General features: G+C 40.8%; 1 protein-coding gene across 2 annotated transcripts in view; it reads right to left on the reverse strand.

Moving 5' to 3' along the window:
- Window positions 1-15,506: 15,506 nt before the first annotated feature.
- The window catches only part of LOC147605377 (Transducin/WD40 repeat-like superfamily protein), a 75,158-nt gene continuing 71,770 nt past the window's right edge, over window positions 15,507-18,894 (reverse strand). The window contains exons 9-17 of one of the 2 annotated variants that reach the window (XR_015265153.1): window positions 17,979-18,111; window positions 17,769-17,872; window positions 17,586-17,653; window positions 17,386-17,446; window positions 17,019-17,246; window positions 16,830-16,914; window positions 16,481-16,659; window positions 16,066-16,368; window positions 15,507-15,956 (exon numbers count right to left, since the gene is read on the reverse strand). Coding sequence is in view for 1 of the 2 variants with exons in the window: in XM_086793335.1 (XP_086649461.1) it covers window positions 16,283-16,368; window positions 16,481-16,659; window positions 16,830-16,914; window positions 17,019-17,246; window positions 17,386-17,446; window positions 17,586-17,653; window positions 17,769-17,872; window positions 17,979-18,111 (944 nt within the window). In the remaining variant the exon portion in view is untranslated. Of the gene's footprint in view, window positions 16,369-16,480; window positions 16,660-16,829; window positions 16,915-17,018; window positions 17,247-17,385; window positions 17,447-17,585; window positions 17,654-17,768; window positions 17,873-17,978; window positions 18,112-18,894 lie in introns of both variants that reach the window. The other variant, XM_086793335.1, reaches the window with a different exon arrangement.

Here is an 18,894-nt window from a genome sequence, read left to right on the forward strand (position 1 = left end):
GAAATTCTTGATCACTGAAGAATTAATACGTGAGGCTCTACAGCTCCCACCACCAGTAAAAATCTATACACATGCCTTTGACAAGATGCCCCTAGATGCCATGTTGAAGAAGAGCTCCTACAACTCTAATGGAGCTGAATACGAGAATATCAGGGATGAAGTCACAGAAAAGGCATGCAAGGCTATGTCACTAATCATGCAAGTGAAGCCAGTGGACAGGTGCAACAGGGTTCCACTGAACTAAATAGCAAAGGTGCATGAAGAAAAGGAGGAGGATTAGGCCTATTACATCCACAAGGAGATGGAGAACTACCTTAAGGCCCATCAGTCAAAGATTTGCAACCCATACCTGATGACACAAGTACTGAACCATATGGCTGAGAGGCCTCTCCCAGAACCAGAACTAGAACCAAAAGAGAAAATGCAATTGGCACTCCTCACAGAGCAACCAGCGCTGACTGCTGCAAAAATGCAAGAAGGACAAACTGCACTCATGGAGAGATAATGAAGGAGATCAAGAGAGGAAGGAAAAATAAGATTGAAAGAAAGATGAGAGGCTTCATACTAGATGTGGCTGAAGAAACACAGAGAATTGAGGCAGAATTTGCACAAGAAATCAAGTCATACCAGGAAGTACTAGGGCAACAAGAAGCCAATGTCAGAGCAAGGCCACACAAGAAGAGAGGATGAAAGCACAAAAAATGACTCCTCCTCAAAGCCCAGCTTAATTAATCTTCAAAAACGTGTGTCCCCTGAAGAATTATACTATGTCAGACACACTTGCGGGGCTGTAGCCAGAGCCTGAAGTAGGAAGTAGTGCCAGCGGAAGAACCCCAAGGACTTGAGGAAGCTACATTGCTCCCAGGGCAAGTCACAGAAGAACCATTGGATGCAGGTAAAAGGCCAAGGACTGAAGATACACCAAGTCCTAGCAAAAGGAGACGTCTAGAGGATGAGGAGGTGATACCAAAGACTTCATTCTTACATAATCTGGATTATGACAAATTCTTTCAAGAAACCATGGAAGGACTGGATGAGCTCCTGAATCTGTGTGAGATCCCTGCCCTCTTTGTGCATCGAACTCTAGAGTGCTGGCAGCGAAAGTAGCAACCTCACGTGCAGGGCAGAGCTTTTCACTCGGGGCCTCGCCCAGGAATGTCCGGACAAGAGACTAATCCCTCAATTCTCCCAAAATCGAACCCGAAAAAAACTTCCCTCGCCCAGAAAGCATAGGCGATTCCTCCAGGAAAATCTTCTAACGTAGTCAAGGGCCTTATCTATCCTTTGTATTCCGACCGAACCCGCAGGTCCGATGGCCGAATCAAAGGAGGAACTTGCACTTGGTTCATAGAGACCAACGCTTTTTTCCCCCATCAAAAGAGGCACAACCGTTGATTCTTTTCCATAGAACAAGGATTATCCTGTGACTTACATCAACTATCGTAACTTGAACAAAATTGAATTTTATTATAGGAATCCATCGATCCAGCCTAACCCCATCTAATCACATGGGTTAGCCAACTGCCCAACCACTGTATTGATAGGATCCATTATAAAATTTGGTTATGTTTTGTCTCGGGTTCCAGGGAAAAGAGTTCCCAAGCCCCCTAGCCGCCGGTACTCATGGCAAAAATTAAAAAGACACATCACTTATGCACCCAATATGAAATTACCTTTTCTTAGATTCAACTATTTTCAAAACAGCATAGTAATAAAACCTCAGTATTCCATTTCCAGGGTCCAATTCCAACTTTTCCACTTTCCAATGATAAAATCCAAATTCCAGTTATTCCTTCCTCGGCATACCTATGGCATCATCGGCAACCAGAACGTTCACCACCTGGTCAGTTCCTCTAGGCTCACCTAGTACTTCACTCAGGGGCCTTTTCAATAGTTCCTAGCCCATAGTACCTAGGAATATAATCAAGATTTTTCCATAAAATCTATATTCCATTCATTCCTTCCTCAACGTACCTATGGCATCATTGGCAACCAATACGCTCACCACCTACTCACTCAGGGGCCTTTTCAATAGTTCCTAGCCCATAGTACCTCTAGGAGTATAATCTCATAAAATCCATATGGACTCTCCATTGAAGATCTGCTAGATCAACCAACAAGATCCATTTAAAAGAGCTATGAACTCATCCGTTGAAGACCAGCAAAGCCAATCAACTAGATCCATGCTCGTGTTTAGAAAACAACTCCAACTCATTTTCTTCCTCGACGCGCGCGTGGGTATCCTGGGTGACCCAGAGCCCGAGCATCGTATGGTCAGTGAACTTTCTAAGTCTCGGCCATTACTTGGCTTAGTCAAAGGTAACTTTTTCTCGAGTCAATTCAGTTAAGTCTAAATTTCTATTCACTTTTGGATTCTCGATCCTTTCAAGAATTTCAGATTCCCTTTCCAATGAATCTAGGAATAAGTCAAGTCACAAATATTTACGTTCATCCAACTACGCATGTTTCTGGTCGTTTTTTTGGGAAATCCTTTTCTCGTTCAGAATGTACCCAAGATTTTATTTTTCGAGAATCTGGACGTATACTTCATAATTCCAAAAGTTAAATATGTTCATGATTCCTCTTTCTGATTAAGATTTATCTATGTTTTCTCAATACCTTCCTATGAATATTTTCACATTCTTTTCTCAAATTTTTCAAAATAAAATATGCTCAATATTCCTCTTTTTGAATAAAAGATCTATGCATACATCCTTATGGGATTTACAAAATTAATTATACCCATAATTCCTCTTTCAGCATAAAACATTTATACACACATACTAATTCATTTTTATCTAAATGAATTATATTCATAATCCTTTCCATAATTCTCATAAATTGAATGAATCTAGAAAATTTGTGCATAACCTTCTTTATTTTTTTTGGTAAATGAATAATGCTCAAAACTCCACTTTTAGCATAAAATTTATCATGCGTAAATTCATTTTCTAATGATATAAATTTTGCCATAGCTTCCCCATATTTTCTATGAAATGATAATGCTCAAAATTACACTTTTAATATAAAAATTATTTATGCATAAATTCAAATTCATTTTCTAAAATTTTTGCCATAACTTTCTCATATTTTCTATGAAATGAGAATACTCAAAAATTCACTTTTAGAATAAAATTTATTATGCATAAACCTTCATTTTCTAATGATAAAATTTTACAATAACTTTCCCACATTTTCTATGAAATGAGAATGCCCAAAATTACACTTTTAGCATAATATTTGATTTATGAATAAACCTTCATTTTCTAATAAAATTTTGCCATAGCTTTCCCGCATTTACTATAAAATGAGAATGCTTAAAATTCCACTTTTAATATAAAAATTAGTTTATGCATGAACCTAAGCATAACATAAACAACATAAATCAAAAAAGGCATGGTTTTAAGAGGAAACCCATAAAATAAAATGCTTCCCAAGCATGAGGGAGGTTAGGAAGAAGATTAACATAAAAAAGAGAGCATAAACTTCATTGTTTAGGCTTACCCTTGGTTTGCTTGATTCTTTACCTTAAAAAAGTTGTGTAGCCCTCAAGAAAGAGGCTTGGCCACCAAGGGAAAAGGGTAATCTTCAAGAGAAGAAGAGGTTTAGTGAAGCACCAAAAGGCTTCACAATGGCGAGGTAAGGAAGAGGGATAAAAGAATTACACTAAATTGAAAATAACACTAGCATAGAATTACTATAAGATGAAAATACAAAGGAATGGGGGTCTATTTATAGGTGAGGGAGGCCACCAACCAAGCCCAACTAGGATCTAGAGGCTTCCAACTTCAGTTTGATCCAATTTGGACAAGTTTTAGACTAGTTTTGCCCACTTTTTGATCTAGTTTGGAAGAGGAGAGATGAGAGATAAAATATCTAGCCACTTCATGATATTTTTGAATAAAAAAATACCTCCTTGATGTGATTTCTAGGCGCCTCCTTGATGAGGGTTTTTCCCTCTCTTGAGGTGTCACAAAGCCTCCCAAAAGTCTCCTAAAATATCTGAAAACTCATAATTAAGGAACCTTCACCTCATGTGAGCCTTTCTTTATTATTTTCGTGTGGAAAATTCTAAAATTTCTCCTTTTTTTATTTTTATTTTCCAACCTTAATGAATAAGGATATCACATTTTTAAATTCAAAATAATTTAATAAGGCTTAGAACTTTGAACTAGGGGACTCCTTGGTTCACCCACCGTCCAAATCTAATGCAACTTAGGAATTTCTGATTAAAATTCTGTTTCAGGGGATCACTTCCTATTGGTTGGAAGAAAATACTTATCCAAAAATATTTCAAAATTGTATTATCTCTCTCTAGAATATTTTCTCTCTCTAGGCCAAAAACAAGGGAAAACAAGATCTTTTTCCATTCTGAAAGGGGGGATGATTTCAAAAGACTGAAGGGGAGGTTCTTACATCTTTACATCATCAAAAGATGGAGGGAGGAATCTTATAATCTGCCACATGCAAGACTGGAAAGACTGGAAGGGACAATGAGCAGAAGTGCTTCACTGTGGGAGCAGGAACAACGGGTACGGCGGTGCCATCTCCTCATGACCCATATGCTTCATGATTGCAATGCCACACTCTAGAAGCAGGTTCAAGAGGCAAACAACCAAGTGTAGACCTTGCAAGAACACCTAACAGCACTGGCAGAGGCCACCCATAGGGATGTGATCTTGAAGAGTTTAAAGGCAACTAAGGAGCAGGAAGCCAGGCACCAAGCGCTGGAAAACAATAATTTGGTTCTTTGCCAAACTATTGTGCAAAGAATTAAAGAGAATACAGATTTAAAAGCACAGCTGGAGTAGGCTAAAGAATAACTTCAGAAGGAAGTCACCCATAACCAAGAGCAAGCAGCTACCCATGCCTACTAGCAGGTACAGGAGCTCAAGAACACTTCCCTAGCCAAGGAAGAAGAGCTACAAGGCCAGATCCAAGCACTACACTTAACTCTGAAGGAAGCAAAAAATAGAATGACCCAATTGCAATAAGAAAGAGAAAAAAACAACAAAGCCAATGCGAAGAAGATTAGAGCACTTAATGACACCATAAGCACCAACCAGCTAGAGATGCAGAGAATGATGATTGCACACCGAGAAGCAATAGCACAAGTCACCTAAAAGCTACAAGACAGTCAAAAATTGGCTGCAGTTCAAAGGATCACTGAGGCTCAGGAAAGAGAGGCTACCGCCAGACGAGCACAAGAAGAAGCAACAAGGCACTTCGAGGAGCTGGATGCTACCAGGATGGTCAGATAAATAGATATATCAAACCTTTTCAGCACCAAGGACTCCCGTGTCCAAGAATTGAAACATCAACTGGCCATCCAAGAACGAAGTCAATAACAAGAACCAACAAATGAGATGCGCCTACTCCTTGAGCAAGCCTCGGAGATAGGTAAGTTGCTAGTAACTCCTCGGGCCCCTCCTCAAACTCTTACTCTCTTTTTGTCTACCCTAACCCTCTGATTGCTTCAATATGATATAAACCTGTCTGAGGACCTAAGCCTAGGAGAACTAACACTCATTAAGTAGAATACCGAATGTGATGATGATCCCACTATCATTATGGGAATTTTTCAGGGGCTCAGGATATTTACTTTTATCCCTTGCACCCAATTGTGCTAAACCTTTGTAGTTGGTGTCGGGTGCTCCTCTAGAACTTTGAAATCCTAGACAATAGCGTCAACAAATTATACCTATTTGTTCCAAATGATATTCCTGACACACCAGCCAACTACGAGGTTGTAGCCCAGAGTTACCAATGGATCATAAGCCATGGGTGGCTAGAGTTATACAATACTCACCATCACTTAAACCTATGTGAATCCTCTTTATATCACCCTTTTGGTATTCTAAAACTCTATCATGACAGCTACAAGCATCTAGAAGCAATGTTAACAAACATCCTTTACACTTTTGATAAAACACATATTGAATATCCTAACATAATCCTTGAGGATATAATTGAGCTCTAAGACTTTATGAAACTACACAAACCTAGCCACCCACCACCAAGTTCTGGCCATGGTCAGGAAGAGACTTCAAGTTCATCATCTAACCCTACTTACCCCGTGTATTCTAATGTCGCTATTAAATTACTTAATCCGTATCCTAATGCTTTGCGTACTGATGACAAGTCTCAAGCAAATTGCATTTTTTCTACTCTCCCTTCTCAACTTTTAGAATTTCCCACTAACACTCTTGCGCCCGAGGAGGTACCGGCACCTTCTAACCCGTCTCCCCCACGACAAACTCAGGAGGTACATCACACTCTCCCACAAACACCATTGAATCTTTTACTAATGATGATACTATTCTGGAGTCCTTGTCTGGTGTAGAGTATGAAGGATTCATAAGAGCTTGGAATCCACTACTAAAGCCAAAACTTATGTTCAAGGTGTTAATGCAAATAACACCATTTGAACCAACTCGGTAGATTTTACGAGAGGCATACTCAAATGTCACACCAACAAAGCAACCTTATGTACCATACCCTCTCTGAGCACCTCATCCGGAATTAGAAGAACTGCTACCTTTGGCTAGAGAGGGCACTTTATGGTCTAACGTGGCATGGCACACAAAGTTAGCAAATCCACAATTGGCCGATCTATTGGAAATCAGAATGGTGACATTTATGATCAATTATTTCTTCCGCATGTGGAGGAAGGCTCACCCAGTCCACACAAGAGGAGGGTATAAAACAATTGTCACATATGATGCAAACCCCAAGCTAGAAGATTTCGGCATATAGCTAGACTGGAGAAAGGAGCTCCTCACAATCCCATAATACAACCATAAATATATGTGTGTGCCACCAACTCAACGAGTGGATCCCTTGTACATGCCACTAAAGAGAAGATGGACACCTTTGGAGTTTCAAGAAGCCAAGCAGCAGGATTCACATGTCTGTTATAACTTCCCCATCTTCATGCCAGCCACATTTATAGACATAAGAGAACAAAGGAAGCAAATGCTAAATTGGATATAGGCATGGCGCCGTATCCTGGACTTGGTAATAGTGGCCAACGGTTCGATTCTTAAAATTGTTCGTGATCCTAATCGATCAACCCAAGGAACGCTATGATGGGTATGATGCTGAGCAACTACAGTTTGACATGAATCAAGGACCCTCCGACAGAGGCATGATGTTGTATTATCATCACCTAAGGTTTCTTCCTACCTATATGCATATCACATTTGAAGGCATGGTCGACACCGGGTTCTGGAGATCACACTCGGCATTCCGAAGAACCCTAAAAAAACTTCAATCACGCCGTAACTTCTACCGTCACAAGTTTGGCGACCAAATCTTTTGACCTCGATAATAAACAGATTTAAAGGACAGAACCTACATCAGGTAGGGGGGATGTTAATCCCATTTTGGATTAACAAATATGCTCCTCCATTTGAGGACATTAATAAGTGTCATGCAAAGGCACTATAAAAGTTATACATTATGAGATATTGGTCACCCAAGGCCTTAGTTAAGTAAGTTTTGGGTGCCCAAGTGTGAATAAGGGCCAATTGTATATATAAGGCATTTTCTCATAATGAATGGATACAATCCCTCTTTGTGCTATTGAGAGCTCTTGTTTGTGTCTTGAGACAGATTGAGAGAAAGAGCATTCTAGCACTTGTGCCTCTTCTATACTTGTATGTTGCATGCTTGTGTTGAAGAGTGAGAGAGAGTGATTGCCTTATGTGATGGTGCGAGTGACTCTACAATGACAATGTGGAGATGGAGCTTGGAGGAATGGAGCTTCTCAAGTAAGCTTGGAGGCCTCAAGGGACACAAGTTTGAAGCATTGGTAAGTGCCCTACGATAGTTGTGTTCTATTGCTCTTCCCTTAGGTGAATGCATTGAGTTCCCTCTTGGAGGTGTGGTAGCCCATAATATTAATCACCTTTGGATTTGGATTCTAATTCTCTTCTAGATAATTTCTCCCTTCTTCTAGAATCTTTTAATAGTAGGGCTTCAGCCTGTATCCATTTACCAACTTCTTGAGTTTTTCACCATCCAGACTTGCCTACTCAAAAGTTCCTATTCCCAGCTTCTCGACGATTCTGTATGGGCCCATCCATATCATTTTCAATTTTTCTTGGGCGGGGTCCCATTCACAACAGTACTGCATCTCCTTCATCAAAGATCTTGAACCTTGTGTTCCTGTCTACCTGTAGCTTCCTTCTTTTCTTACAATATCTGCTATCCAAGCATTGTGCAATCTTCTCTCATCAAGTTTTAGGAGCTATTTAATCCTATGCATCTGTGATTCTTCCAGAGAAAGCCTTTCAGCCCACTACTATCCTAATACTCTATGTCAGGAACTCCATGGGTACCACTGCTTCCAATCCATACACCATATTGAATGGTGTAAGTCTTGTTGCATAAGTCTTGTTGCATTTATATAAGATGTCCAGAATGCCCATAATGGTGGTGAGTGTAGTTTCGTGTCATCCCAATCATTCCTGTTCTCATTCACTATCAGGATTCCCTTGAGGATTTTGTTGGTAGACATTGCTTTCCCATTGGCTTGTGGGTAGTATACTGTTGACTTCTTGTGTATTATCATGTGCTGCTCCATCAATTTCTTGATCACGTCATTGATAAAATGGGTTCCTTGATCACTGAGTATCTTTATAGGTCATCCAAATCTTGTCATTATGGTTTCATAAAGAAATTTTGATGCCTTGCAGTCTCTAAGGGCCTTGGCCTCTACCCATTTCATGAAATAATTAGTGGTGGCCACCAAAATGTATTTGTTTCCTATCCTATGAGCAGCTAGTTTGAATGGGCCCACAAAGTCCAAACCCCATTTTTGGAATGGCTCGAGCGACATGACTGGATTATGGGGCATTCTGTTTGCATCGCTAGGTTGCCCTATCCTCTGGCACATGTCACACTCTTTTGAGAACTTATGTGCATCTTTTAATTCTGTTGGCCACCACAGAGCCACATGAATATTTTCCATCGTGTGACGTCTCCGGAAAAATTCCCACCACGTACACCTTGATGTGCTTCTTCTAACATGGCCTGCTGCTCATGCTCATGGACACACCTCCTGAGAATCTGGTTGATGCCCATTTTGTATAGTTGCCCAGCTACTACCATGAAATGACTTACTTCGGAGAGTCAAATTCTTCCTCTAATCTCTGGACATATATTCTAGAAAGGAAATATCAGACAGGAATTGTAGCATTTCATCATGCCAGCGGGTCTTCTATGAGAAAAAGATGTGCATCTGGGAAGTCATCTTCCACCCCATCCGGTTCTTCTCCTATTTCTAGTCGTGATAAGAATCTGCCCACTGCATGTTTGTTCCCGGGGGTGTGCCTTATGTTAAACTCAAATTCCTACAATAAGAGCATCCATCTAGCCAACTTTCTTGCCAGCTCTGGTTTGTTTATTAAGTGCAGGAGAGCTTTATGATCTATAAGAAACTCAAACATCTTACCTACAACAAGTAGTGTCTGAACTTCTTGATGGAGTAGATCATTCCTAGTAGTGACTCTTTTTAGGTGGTGGAGTAGTTTTTTTCTGGTCTGGACAATCTCGTGCTTGCATAGTACACTCATCTGTACCATCCCTCCGGTGCTTCTTACATCAGGGCACTTCTAATGGCCACATCGAAGGCACTGACAAACATATGGAACACCAAGTCATCTATACCATCCCTTCGGTGCTTCTTACATCAGGGCACTTCTACATCTAGCAATGTGGAATATGGTTGGATTAGTTCTAGAGGTAGAGGCTCCAAAACATGCCCTTGGTAGAAGCTAAAGTTCCCTCATTGGTTCTATGATTGGCTCTTGGATGGGATCAGGGATTAGCTTAAGCAACGTCAAAGGTTTGTACTCGACCACTTGCTCAAGTGCTGGCTCTAGTTCAGCCTATACCTTCCTCACAAGCTCTTGGGCTTGCTTCATTCTGTCTTTCTCCAACACAAGGTGGGTTGAGTTTCTTTGGAAGGTTTTTATAGTCAATGGGTTTCTTCTCTTTGAAAAGAGTTGGTTTGAACTCGAGACTGCTTATTGTCTCTACGAGGGAGGCAAATTTGGAGCTATGGAACGATCCTTGAAAACATGTTCAAATCCACACTTGTAACATGTGCCTCCATAAGGAATGACATTATGATTTGGCACTAGATTCAAGGATGGAGTTGGGGCACTAGGTGCAATGATTCTCTGAGGACACTCGATAGCACGATGTGGGTCCTTACAATGGAAACATTGTATCGCTGGCCTTCATGCCAGATTGTTGAGGTCTCTTGCTCTTTGTTGCACCATGGCTTTGAGTAGAGAGGTATAGTCTATTGCTCGAGGTTTCTCTGGGTATCCATATGAATCATATTGCTCGTATGACTCGGAGCTCTCCTTTTCTAGACTCTGTGAGTCTACAAAAAAAGTCACCAAGTATTGTTGTACTCATGCGGTTCCAAAAGGAACCGCATGGGGTGGTAATACTAGAGGTGGGTATGGCATTCTGTACATACCTCGCAATACAAACTTTTGATTATGCGCAAGTTGAGAAGCATTTAGTATGGGTGGTAGGACTAGTGGTTGCTTTGGTGCCGACAATGAGTTGTATCATGGTTTCCATGTCACCAGTAATGAGCACAATACGTTGATGTCTAGCACTCACCATTGGACACTCTGTGCTTGTATGATTCCGGTGGCAAATTGTACACCAAACCATGTCTCTTCATGGGATAGATGCAAGTGTCCTTCTTGAGGTGCTAGCTTGAGCTAGCCCTACCACTGTTAGCCTAAACGGTTGAGCAGATTCTCTACCAACTTATCCATGCTTATATCCTTAACTAAGACTCAAGCTAGTGCTAGTTGGTCACCCTTGGCCACACGATGAGGTTTTGGATGATGTGTCCCCTATCTCTTGGTTCAAGTGGACAACTTCTACATCCTTATCTTGTAAGTTATGTACCATATCTATTGCCTCGCGAAAGCACTCATCAAAGATGTGGTGTAGAGACCTATAGAGATGGTCGTGAAGCCTCTTGATCTTGAGCTCGATCATAAATTGATCGATGAGCGATAAGTCATCTAGTCTCTCCCGGGTGTTACATCTCTTGTGGAGATACTTGGTTCTAGCAATGTAATCCCACATCGTTTCTCCCTCCTCCTGCTTGAGGTTATAGATCTACATGATGGGGCTCGATTTGAATCCATTGAACGAGAATCCCACAATGCATGAGTGTCTCAAGACGTAGCTAGCCTTTTCAACAAGTAGGTTTACTGACCTAAACCACTCACCTACTTTTTCTTCAAGGCAAAGTCCGAATAAGCAGAAATCCAATAGCATGTATTATGCGTACTCACGTGGCGGGGGGAACATAAGGAGGTGGTTGCACGAAACCCTCAATTTTAGGGTACCAAATCTCTTGCCCTATGGGGTTGGGTTGCACGGTTTCCAATCGCACGTCCTGTGCTAGCCTTGCCTTAGCTCATTGGCTGAGAACATGGTATGTGATTGCTCTCGTGGATCCCTTTGATTTGAGGTAGTCCCGTCCATTTACCCTTCCTAATGTTCCATGTTTCTCGTCTAAACAAAGAAGAACTGGAACTGGGTTCCATGGTAAAGGCAGTTCTATAATCAACTCCTATGGAGAGTATGACTCGCACTTGTGTTGTGTGAGCTTGTTGTTGGGTGTATTGTGGAACACTTATCCCTGGCGGTACAGCAAAAGAGATATATTCTATTTGCTGATCATGGTCGACTTCCTTGGATAAATCCGGCTCAGGATCGACTCCAAATGTTTAAAACATCGTAGCATCTAACATGGTTTGATTGCTTATTGTGGGAGCGAAGCTTGAGGTTCCTAGTCCTAGTCCCGCTTCTTCACTAGAGATGCACCCAAAAAATAAGGCGATTAAATGCCTTCTTCATAAAATTTAAGGCACTCTTTACAGAGTCAGTTGTAAACCTAGAGTTCGAAGGACCGTGGGCGGCTCTTGTCTCCAGGTGTTTCGATGTTTCTCCACTCACATGTGTATTTCGTTGGCTCATTTCTTTGTAAAGCTCCTTGATTGAGAAGGATCTAAAAGAGTCTAGCCTTCGTAACTAGATAGCACTCTGTTGAGTAATGATCATTTGTTGGCATCGAGGGCTTGGTGGGCTTGAGGAGGTGTGGTTTGATGCTTACAATTAGTTGTATTGGCCTTTTTAACAATAAGTCCAAATTGGGTTCCAACAAAGATCGTCAGTGTTTCTGGTGCAAGTCTGAAAATGATTTCAGACAAGTTCTTTTTTTTAATGTTACTTTTTTTTTAATTGTTTTTGTTGCTAGGCTCATGTGTCCTAGTTTACATCTCCGAGCTCACGCCTCTAGATCCACGTCTCCAAGCTCACATATATATGATCACAATTAGAAGTTTATGTATCTAGACTCAAACTCACGCCTCTAGACCCACGTCTCCAAGCTCACATATATATGATCACAATTAAAAGTTTATGTATCTAGACTCAAATATACAAGTTTATGTATCTAGACTCCAATATACAAGTTCGTATCTCTAGGCTCATGCCTCTAGACTGCACATCTCCAAGCTCACATCTGTAGGCTCATGTTTTTTTTGTATGAACTCGACGTACTTTCATTGAAAATAGACCTACTTGGGACACGAAAATAAAAAAGAGCTTATGATAAGATTAACGTGCACTTATTGGATATTGATTAAACTTTAATTCCCCTATAATTGATAAGGCCAAGAATTTTCTAGCTGGTACGAATTGTATGATAAGAAAACCTTTCAAGGACATAAGTAGGTGTGTCTGTATGAGTCTTTATGGCAATAATAAGTAGGTGTGTAAATGAGTCTTTATGGCAGTAATAATTAACCCGTACTATATTAGGTATACCTATCTCCAAACTCACGTTTGCAAGTTCATGTATCCAAACTCATAGCTCATGTATCCAAGCTCACGTTTACAAACTCGCATCTTTTCGTATAAGACCATGGACTCACATCCTCTATCCAAGAGCTGGTTTGGATTCATTTTTTAAGGTTTTTGTGATTTTTGAACTTAATGGGACGAGATTAAGAGTTTAACTTTTAATTAATGATTGTAATACAATAAATTAAGTATTTTTTTTATTATTTTTAAATGGTTTTAAATATTTCTACTTTACCAATTCAACAATGCATGTACAAATTAAGAAAAGTTATTGACCATTTCACTCATTCAACCTAGTGGAGCTCAATGCTCATGTTTTCGAAGTGGATTCCACTCCTAATCACAATCGCTAAACTAGTCCTTGAATCAAAGCAATCAAATCTAAGCCTCTTGGACTCCAACTTCATTAAAATCACTAAAAAACCAAGGTTTTTCCCTACCAATAAGTGAAATAAAATACCCTAATACAAAATCAACGACAAACAAACACATCCAATGCTCCAAAAGCGTATGTTTTTCGAAGTGTGACCTTCTAATTAGCACCAAGTAATATTAGGTAATCCAAATAGCTTAGAATGGACGAAAAAACAAAACTAAGTTAGTCTCGGACATCGCCGCCAAATATATTCAAATCAAGAGCTTACCTTAGCCTTACTGAAGCATGTGTCGTTGGGTTTTATCTTAAAGACTTAATTTGCAACTTCTCATGTGGGTGTGCTGGCTCGTCCAACGCGTCCTCACTCCACGGTCACATCAAAATACTCCTGGCCACAAGGGTTAAGGGAGAGCTCTCTATGCCTTTGGTGGAGGCAACAAGAGAGACGTCCTTTATGACGGTCCTCTCACAAAAGACGACAGAAGAAGCAAGTAATGAAGGAAAACCCAGCATGAATTCAAAAGCATACAAGCAAGCAAGAAGAAAAAAGAGGAAGAGTTCACAAGTAAACTATTGCAAGAGAATGATTGTGTATTATTTATTGTCAAAAATTACTTGTATACAAGTGATTAGTTTTCATACTAGGTTAACCAAACTTAAAAATGGTCCAGCCTCTATTACTAGTCTTATGCAACTAGGTAAGATGGCAAAGTGTCTTCCGACAGGTCGAACAACTGAAACCATGTTAACCCATGGAGTGATTAACACCTCCTTTCTCTATTCTCCCTCGTCCCACCAAAGTATATTCTTTGGGAATAATCCTTAGCCTCTCTTGCAACCTCTCAAACTGCAGACTTTAAACTCTTGCACACAAATGCAATCAATTCTCCCATGTACCCAATTTCACAAAGCACATGTTCTATCCTTGTCCAGAAGACCTCAGGCGTTCCAAGTGATTATCTTCATTGATGAGTTAAAGATTTTTGTTGCTTCCCAATGACCGATATATCAGTTTCTGGGTCATAGATGATAACCTCATCTTCCCCCAATGGAATATGTTCCTCTGTGCTTAGATTCATTACTTGTTTCCCTTGTTCTCACTATTTTTGTGGTGATCCTGTATTCAATTGTCTCTATGTCTACCCATGCTTCTTCCTCAGAGCTGCAAAGCTATCATTGCATTTGATGGGTGAGTGATTAGGTGTCCCTTGACACTTCAATTTGTTGCATACTTCCTGCCATTCCATTTAACACGCTCTGCAGACGGGGCCAGCTTTGAACTTGCCTACCTCTACGGAATCATCCCCTTAACCTCTGGCCCGATTGTTGGAAATAATTGACACCTTCTAGTTTGAAAGGAAGGTTATGGAGGAAAGGAAGGTTATGGAGCTCCACATGGAATCTCCTCTCTAAGTATGCAGACTGGATGACAAAGCTAGGTCTCAATGGAATACCACCACCGGACTCCCTTAACAAAACCAAGCTTCTCTGGAACTTAGCTGAACTCTCAACAAAGACGGGAGAAAAGAGATTCCTGACCAAATATCTGACCTTCTTAATTTCTCTGGCACTTTGCACAGCATCTACTGATGAACTCTCAACAAAGAGGGCAGAATAGAGATTCCTACCCAAATATCTGGCCTCCTTGACTTCCCTGGCACTTAGCACAGCACCTACCGATGAGCTCACAACAAACAGGGCAGAATAGAAATGGATAAAGAGCTTTCCACACTCTTATTCTTGTAAGTGGGTTTACTCTCCTACTTTGCTAGCACGTTTTTTAGCAATGGTTTAGATGCTTTGTACTTTCCCACACTGGAGCTGCCACTCTCAATTGGAGTGAGTTCATGATTGGGAGTGAGTTCATGATTGGTCACCTTGCACTCCTGTACCTTGAGCTTGCCGTCAATTCTATTATATCTATCTTCCAAGTCTAGAGTTTTGAAGGGAGCACCGTCTAGGTGGCCTCCCCTCCCTTCCCACCATAATCCCTACCACCTATCACTTCGACTCAGATCGACCCTATTACATCAGACTGAACCTAGTCATTTTTATCCAACATTGAGCCTGTGAAATTAAGGAAAAAAAAATAAACCAATCATGATCTAGGGAGCACCAGTTAAACCAAGCTAGATCCATGCATCAACGTCATTAGCTACTACAAAAGTAAGCTGTTGGGAAGAAAAACAAGTTGACTGTAAGTTGGAGAAGACCTTCACATTCAACTCGTAAATTGTTCATTCATGCCATTACGGCTATGTGAGACCAACAACAGGTAATAACCAACCCATCAATCAAGTTCTGCAATATAGAGAGAGAGAGAGAGAACGACCACCAGACTAGGAAAAGATCCACCTTGCACCTCGAATTTAAATCTCTCTCTGCACTCACACCTTATCCATAAGTAGGTTTAAAACAAACTGGCTACCCTCTACACCACAATCACAAACTAAGCAGAACGCATAGTCCTAGACCTACGTAAGCCCTTTGGCTGCCTGATTTAAGATCCTTGGTCAGATTAACAAGCAATATTTCTCGGACCAACACTAAAGAGACATACAATCATCTTAGCAATATTTAGATCTGGTGATGGTTCCGTCACATTCACATTCACGAGCTCAAGTAGCGTTGACGTATTTTCCTTCAGATGATCACTTTTGCAAGCAACCTGTGCAGATTCAGATTTGAACTTAAACTTCATCTAAACCCGAGGAACCTTTACTTTCAGCCACACAGTCAATGCCCGTGTACAAGACAAAAGGACTAGCCACATATACCATGACTAGAATCCGAATGCATTGCACCAAGTCCTGTGGCAAGCGGTCTCCATTGCCAACCTCACTTCCTTTCCAAACCAGTGTTGATCTTTCTTCTTTTCCCCGCAGCCTTCATGGCAAGATAGAGTTGTTTACTATCTTCGCAATTGGCGTTCTCATATAACAAAGGGACGCTTTACAAGATTTGGTATTCTAACTTTGCTTGCTTGCCACAACATTAGTTGCTGAATAACTTAACCACCGAATCTGCTCCAGCAGTGAATAGCCAAGGCTGTTTTGCATGGAACTGGCAATCCAGGATACCTAATTACAGAGTTTAGTTAGCATAGATTATGGAGGTTTATGAGAAGCACATCAACCCATATAACAGATGCAACAGAAGATGTTAAGATTTCCATGATATTCAGGCCATTACCTCTTCCATCCACCTTTCGATGGCCATGAAGAATTTTCAAAGGTACAATAAGTGGATTCTGCAGTAAATCAGAATACACCATCCCATGAAACACATGTGCTGTCGAATCATCCGCACAAGAAGCAAACAATGGGTATGACGAGTGGAATGCTACTGCTTGGATATCTCCGTGATGGTTCCTGCGAGAAATGGAGACATATCCAAAAGAGATGTAAACCATGTTCCTACATACGGTCACAAGGAGAAAGCAGAAAGAAGGGAATGGGGGGGAGGGGGTGGCAGGGGACACACACACACACACACACACACAGATCATTGTTTATGCTAGCTTGAAAAGAAAAGGACTAACTTGAGTGTTTTGTAGGGCTTTGTTGAAAGATCCATGTCAAACCAGCACAGCTTCCCTTCTTGGCTTCCAACTATCATATTATCCCCTGTAGAGAAAAGGAAGAGTTAAAACTCAAGCACAAGCTGAGCCAAACAGCAAACTTTAACCTTAATCAAGGGCAAATCAAACGGGCCCTTGCTTATTACTCACCTTTGGGGTGAATGGCCATGGATGTGATCTCATGAAGACCTGTCATGAGTTTCTTGGAAAGTTGTTGCTTTGCAAGGTTGTACACACGAACATGCATTTTTGTGGCAACAAAGAGAAATGGCCGGGAAGGGTGGAAAAGAACTGATACCACACGACCTTGTAGCTTGCGGAAAGGGTTTTGAGTTTGCTGCTTAGAGAGTTGATGCACAAGCACTGCCCTAGTATTTGGTGTTGAAGGGTCAAGGCCTTGCACTGCTACACTAAAATTGAGAGAACGGGCCACGGGGGGGGGAGGGGGAGAGGGGGGGGGGGTGGGGGAGGAGAGGGAGAGGGATGTAAAAAAAGCTCTGACAAATCAAAAGGATATCATCTGGTGCAATCGATGCAAAATAATCTCCCTTATGATGCCATGATACAGATAGGACATCCTGAAACACCATAATTATCAGTGTACTGCACGAAAATGGCATACTTCTAAGATGAGACTGATACAAATCAGACAGCTCAGTGGTAAACAAGCCATTATCCAAGAAAAATGCCTGTTTAAGTGTGTAATGTATGCTGTACCTGATTATGTTTCACCTCTAGAGCTTTCAGCTTTTCATGGCCAGACCAGTTTACTAAATCTTTCTCTCCTGAACAAAATAGCAAATGATGAGGTGGACAGAAGATGGGAAAGGGAAAACTAAGATATGAAAGCATTCACGAACACGTCTTTCGAAAAAAGGTAACAGTGATGGCACAACAGACCAGTGGGGTCTGTTGCTGGAGTTGGTGTCTTCACAGTAAAAAGTTGTGAAACTTCATCTGCATTATCACCCAATTCAGTGTCTAGCAGCACTACCTCCTTTTGCCTGAGATCAGAAACAAACCCTTAGAAATCAAGTGTTTGCATGCTTGTATGCAAAAGATGCAAGCAACTATGGGAAAGAAGAAAGCATATCATTGTGGAAGCCTTACACTGCGATTGCTAGAATGCATAGCTCCAATCTTGGGTTCCAAGCAATGTGCTTTACAGGTCCACTCATATTCCATACCCTGCAGCAGCGAGCAGTCTGCACCTCCCAAAGTCTGACAGTTCTGTCGCTTGCACCTGCACCATTGGATTCACGAGGTTTCAATATGTCGATCTAGTTTGAATGTTCTAAACCATTGTGTTTCAAATTATTTTGTAGACATGATTTGAGGGCTAAATTGTAATCTGATCCCAAACTTTGGATTCTGCCAAAAGTATGCTTTTCGATTCTTTCATCTATGTTTACAGTCACACCAGTATGAGTTGTGTTTTATGCTATCACCAGAGGTCAAGTATGTAGGAGTCAGGACTGAAAGTCCTGATCCAAGATAAGCACGTCAACGTACAAGACAATTTCTTTTTAATATGGTTGTATGAATGTGTACGTTATGAAAGAAAATCTCAAATCAAGCACGACTTACAATTACTTATAAGATCATCATGTGCCAGAGCATCAAATAAGCCAAACTGATAATTAATTTTCAGACATATGAGCAGAAGAATTGTGTATATTTAAACTGAAATGTCAGACAAAGGTTTCATTCTAGCCATCCATCTTTTTCCCTTCAACTACCTGTAAGTGACTTTTTGCACAATCATTTAGGAATCATATTTGTGGTGTTAAGGTCAATTTCCTCTTGGCTAATAGCCCACTTAGACCACCAACAAAGAGTATAAGTTACGTGCATGCTATTTTACTTATTCTGAACCCCCTTCGATGGCTCCGTATCATGACACCCCCTGCATCAGACTACTTTTAAAAGTATCATGAATGATAAATCAGAAAAAGTGATCATCATTTGCAGGACCAGCTTCAGGTGTTAAGCCAAACAAAATATTTATATTTATATGGATAAGATA

The sequence above is a fragment of the Cibotium barometz genome, chromosome 59 (genome assembly GCF_041138505.1).
Source record: "Cibotium barometz isolate CiBa-2024 chromosome 59, ASM4113850v1, whole genome shotgun sequence".
NCBI classification, from domain to species: domain Eukaryota; kingdom Viridiplantae; phylum Streptophyta; class Polypodiopsida; order Cyatheales; family Cibotiaceae; genus Cibotium; species Cibotium barometz.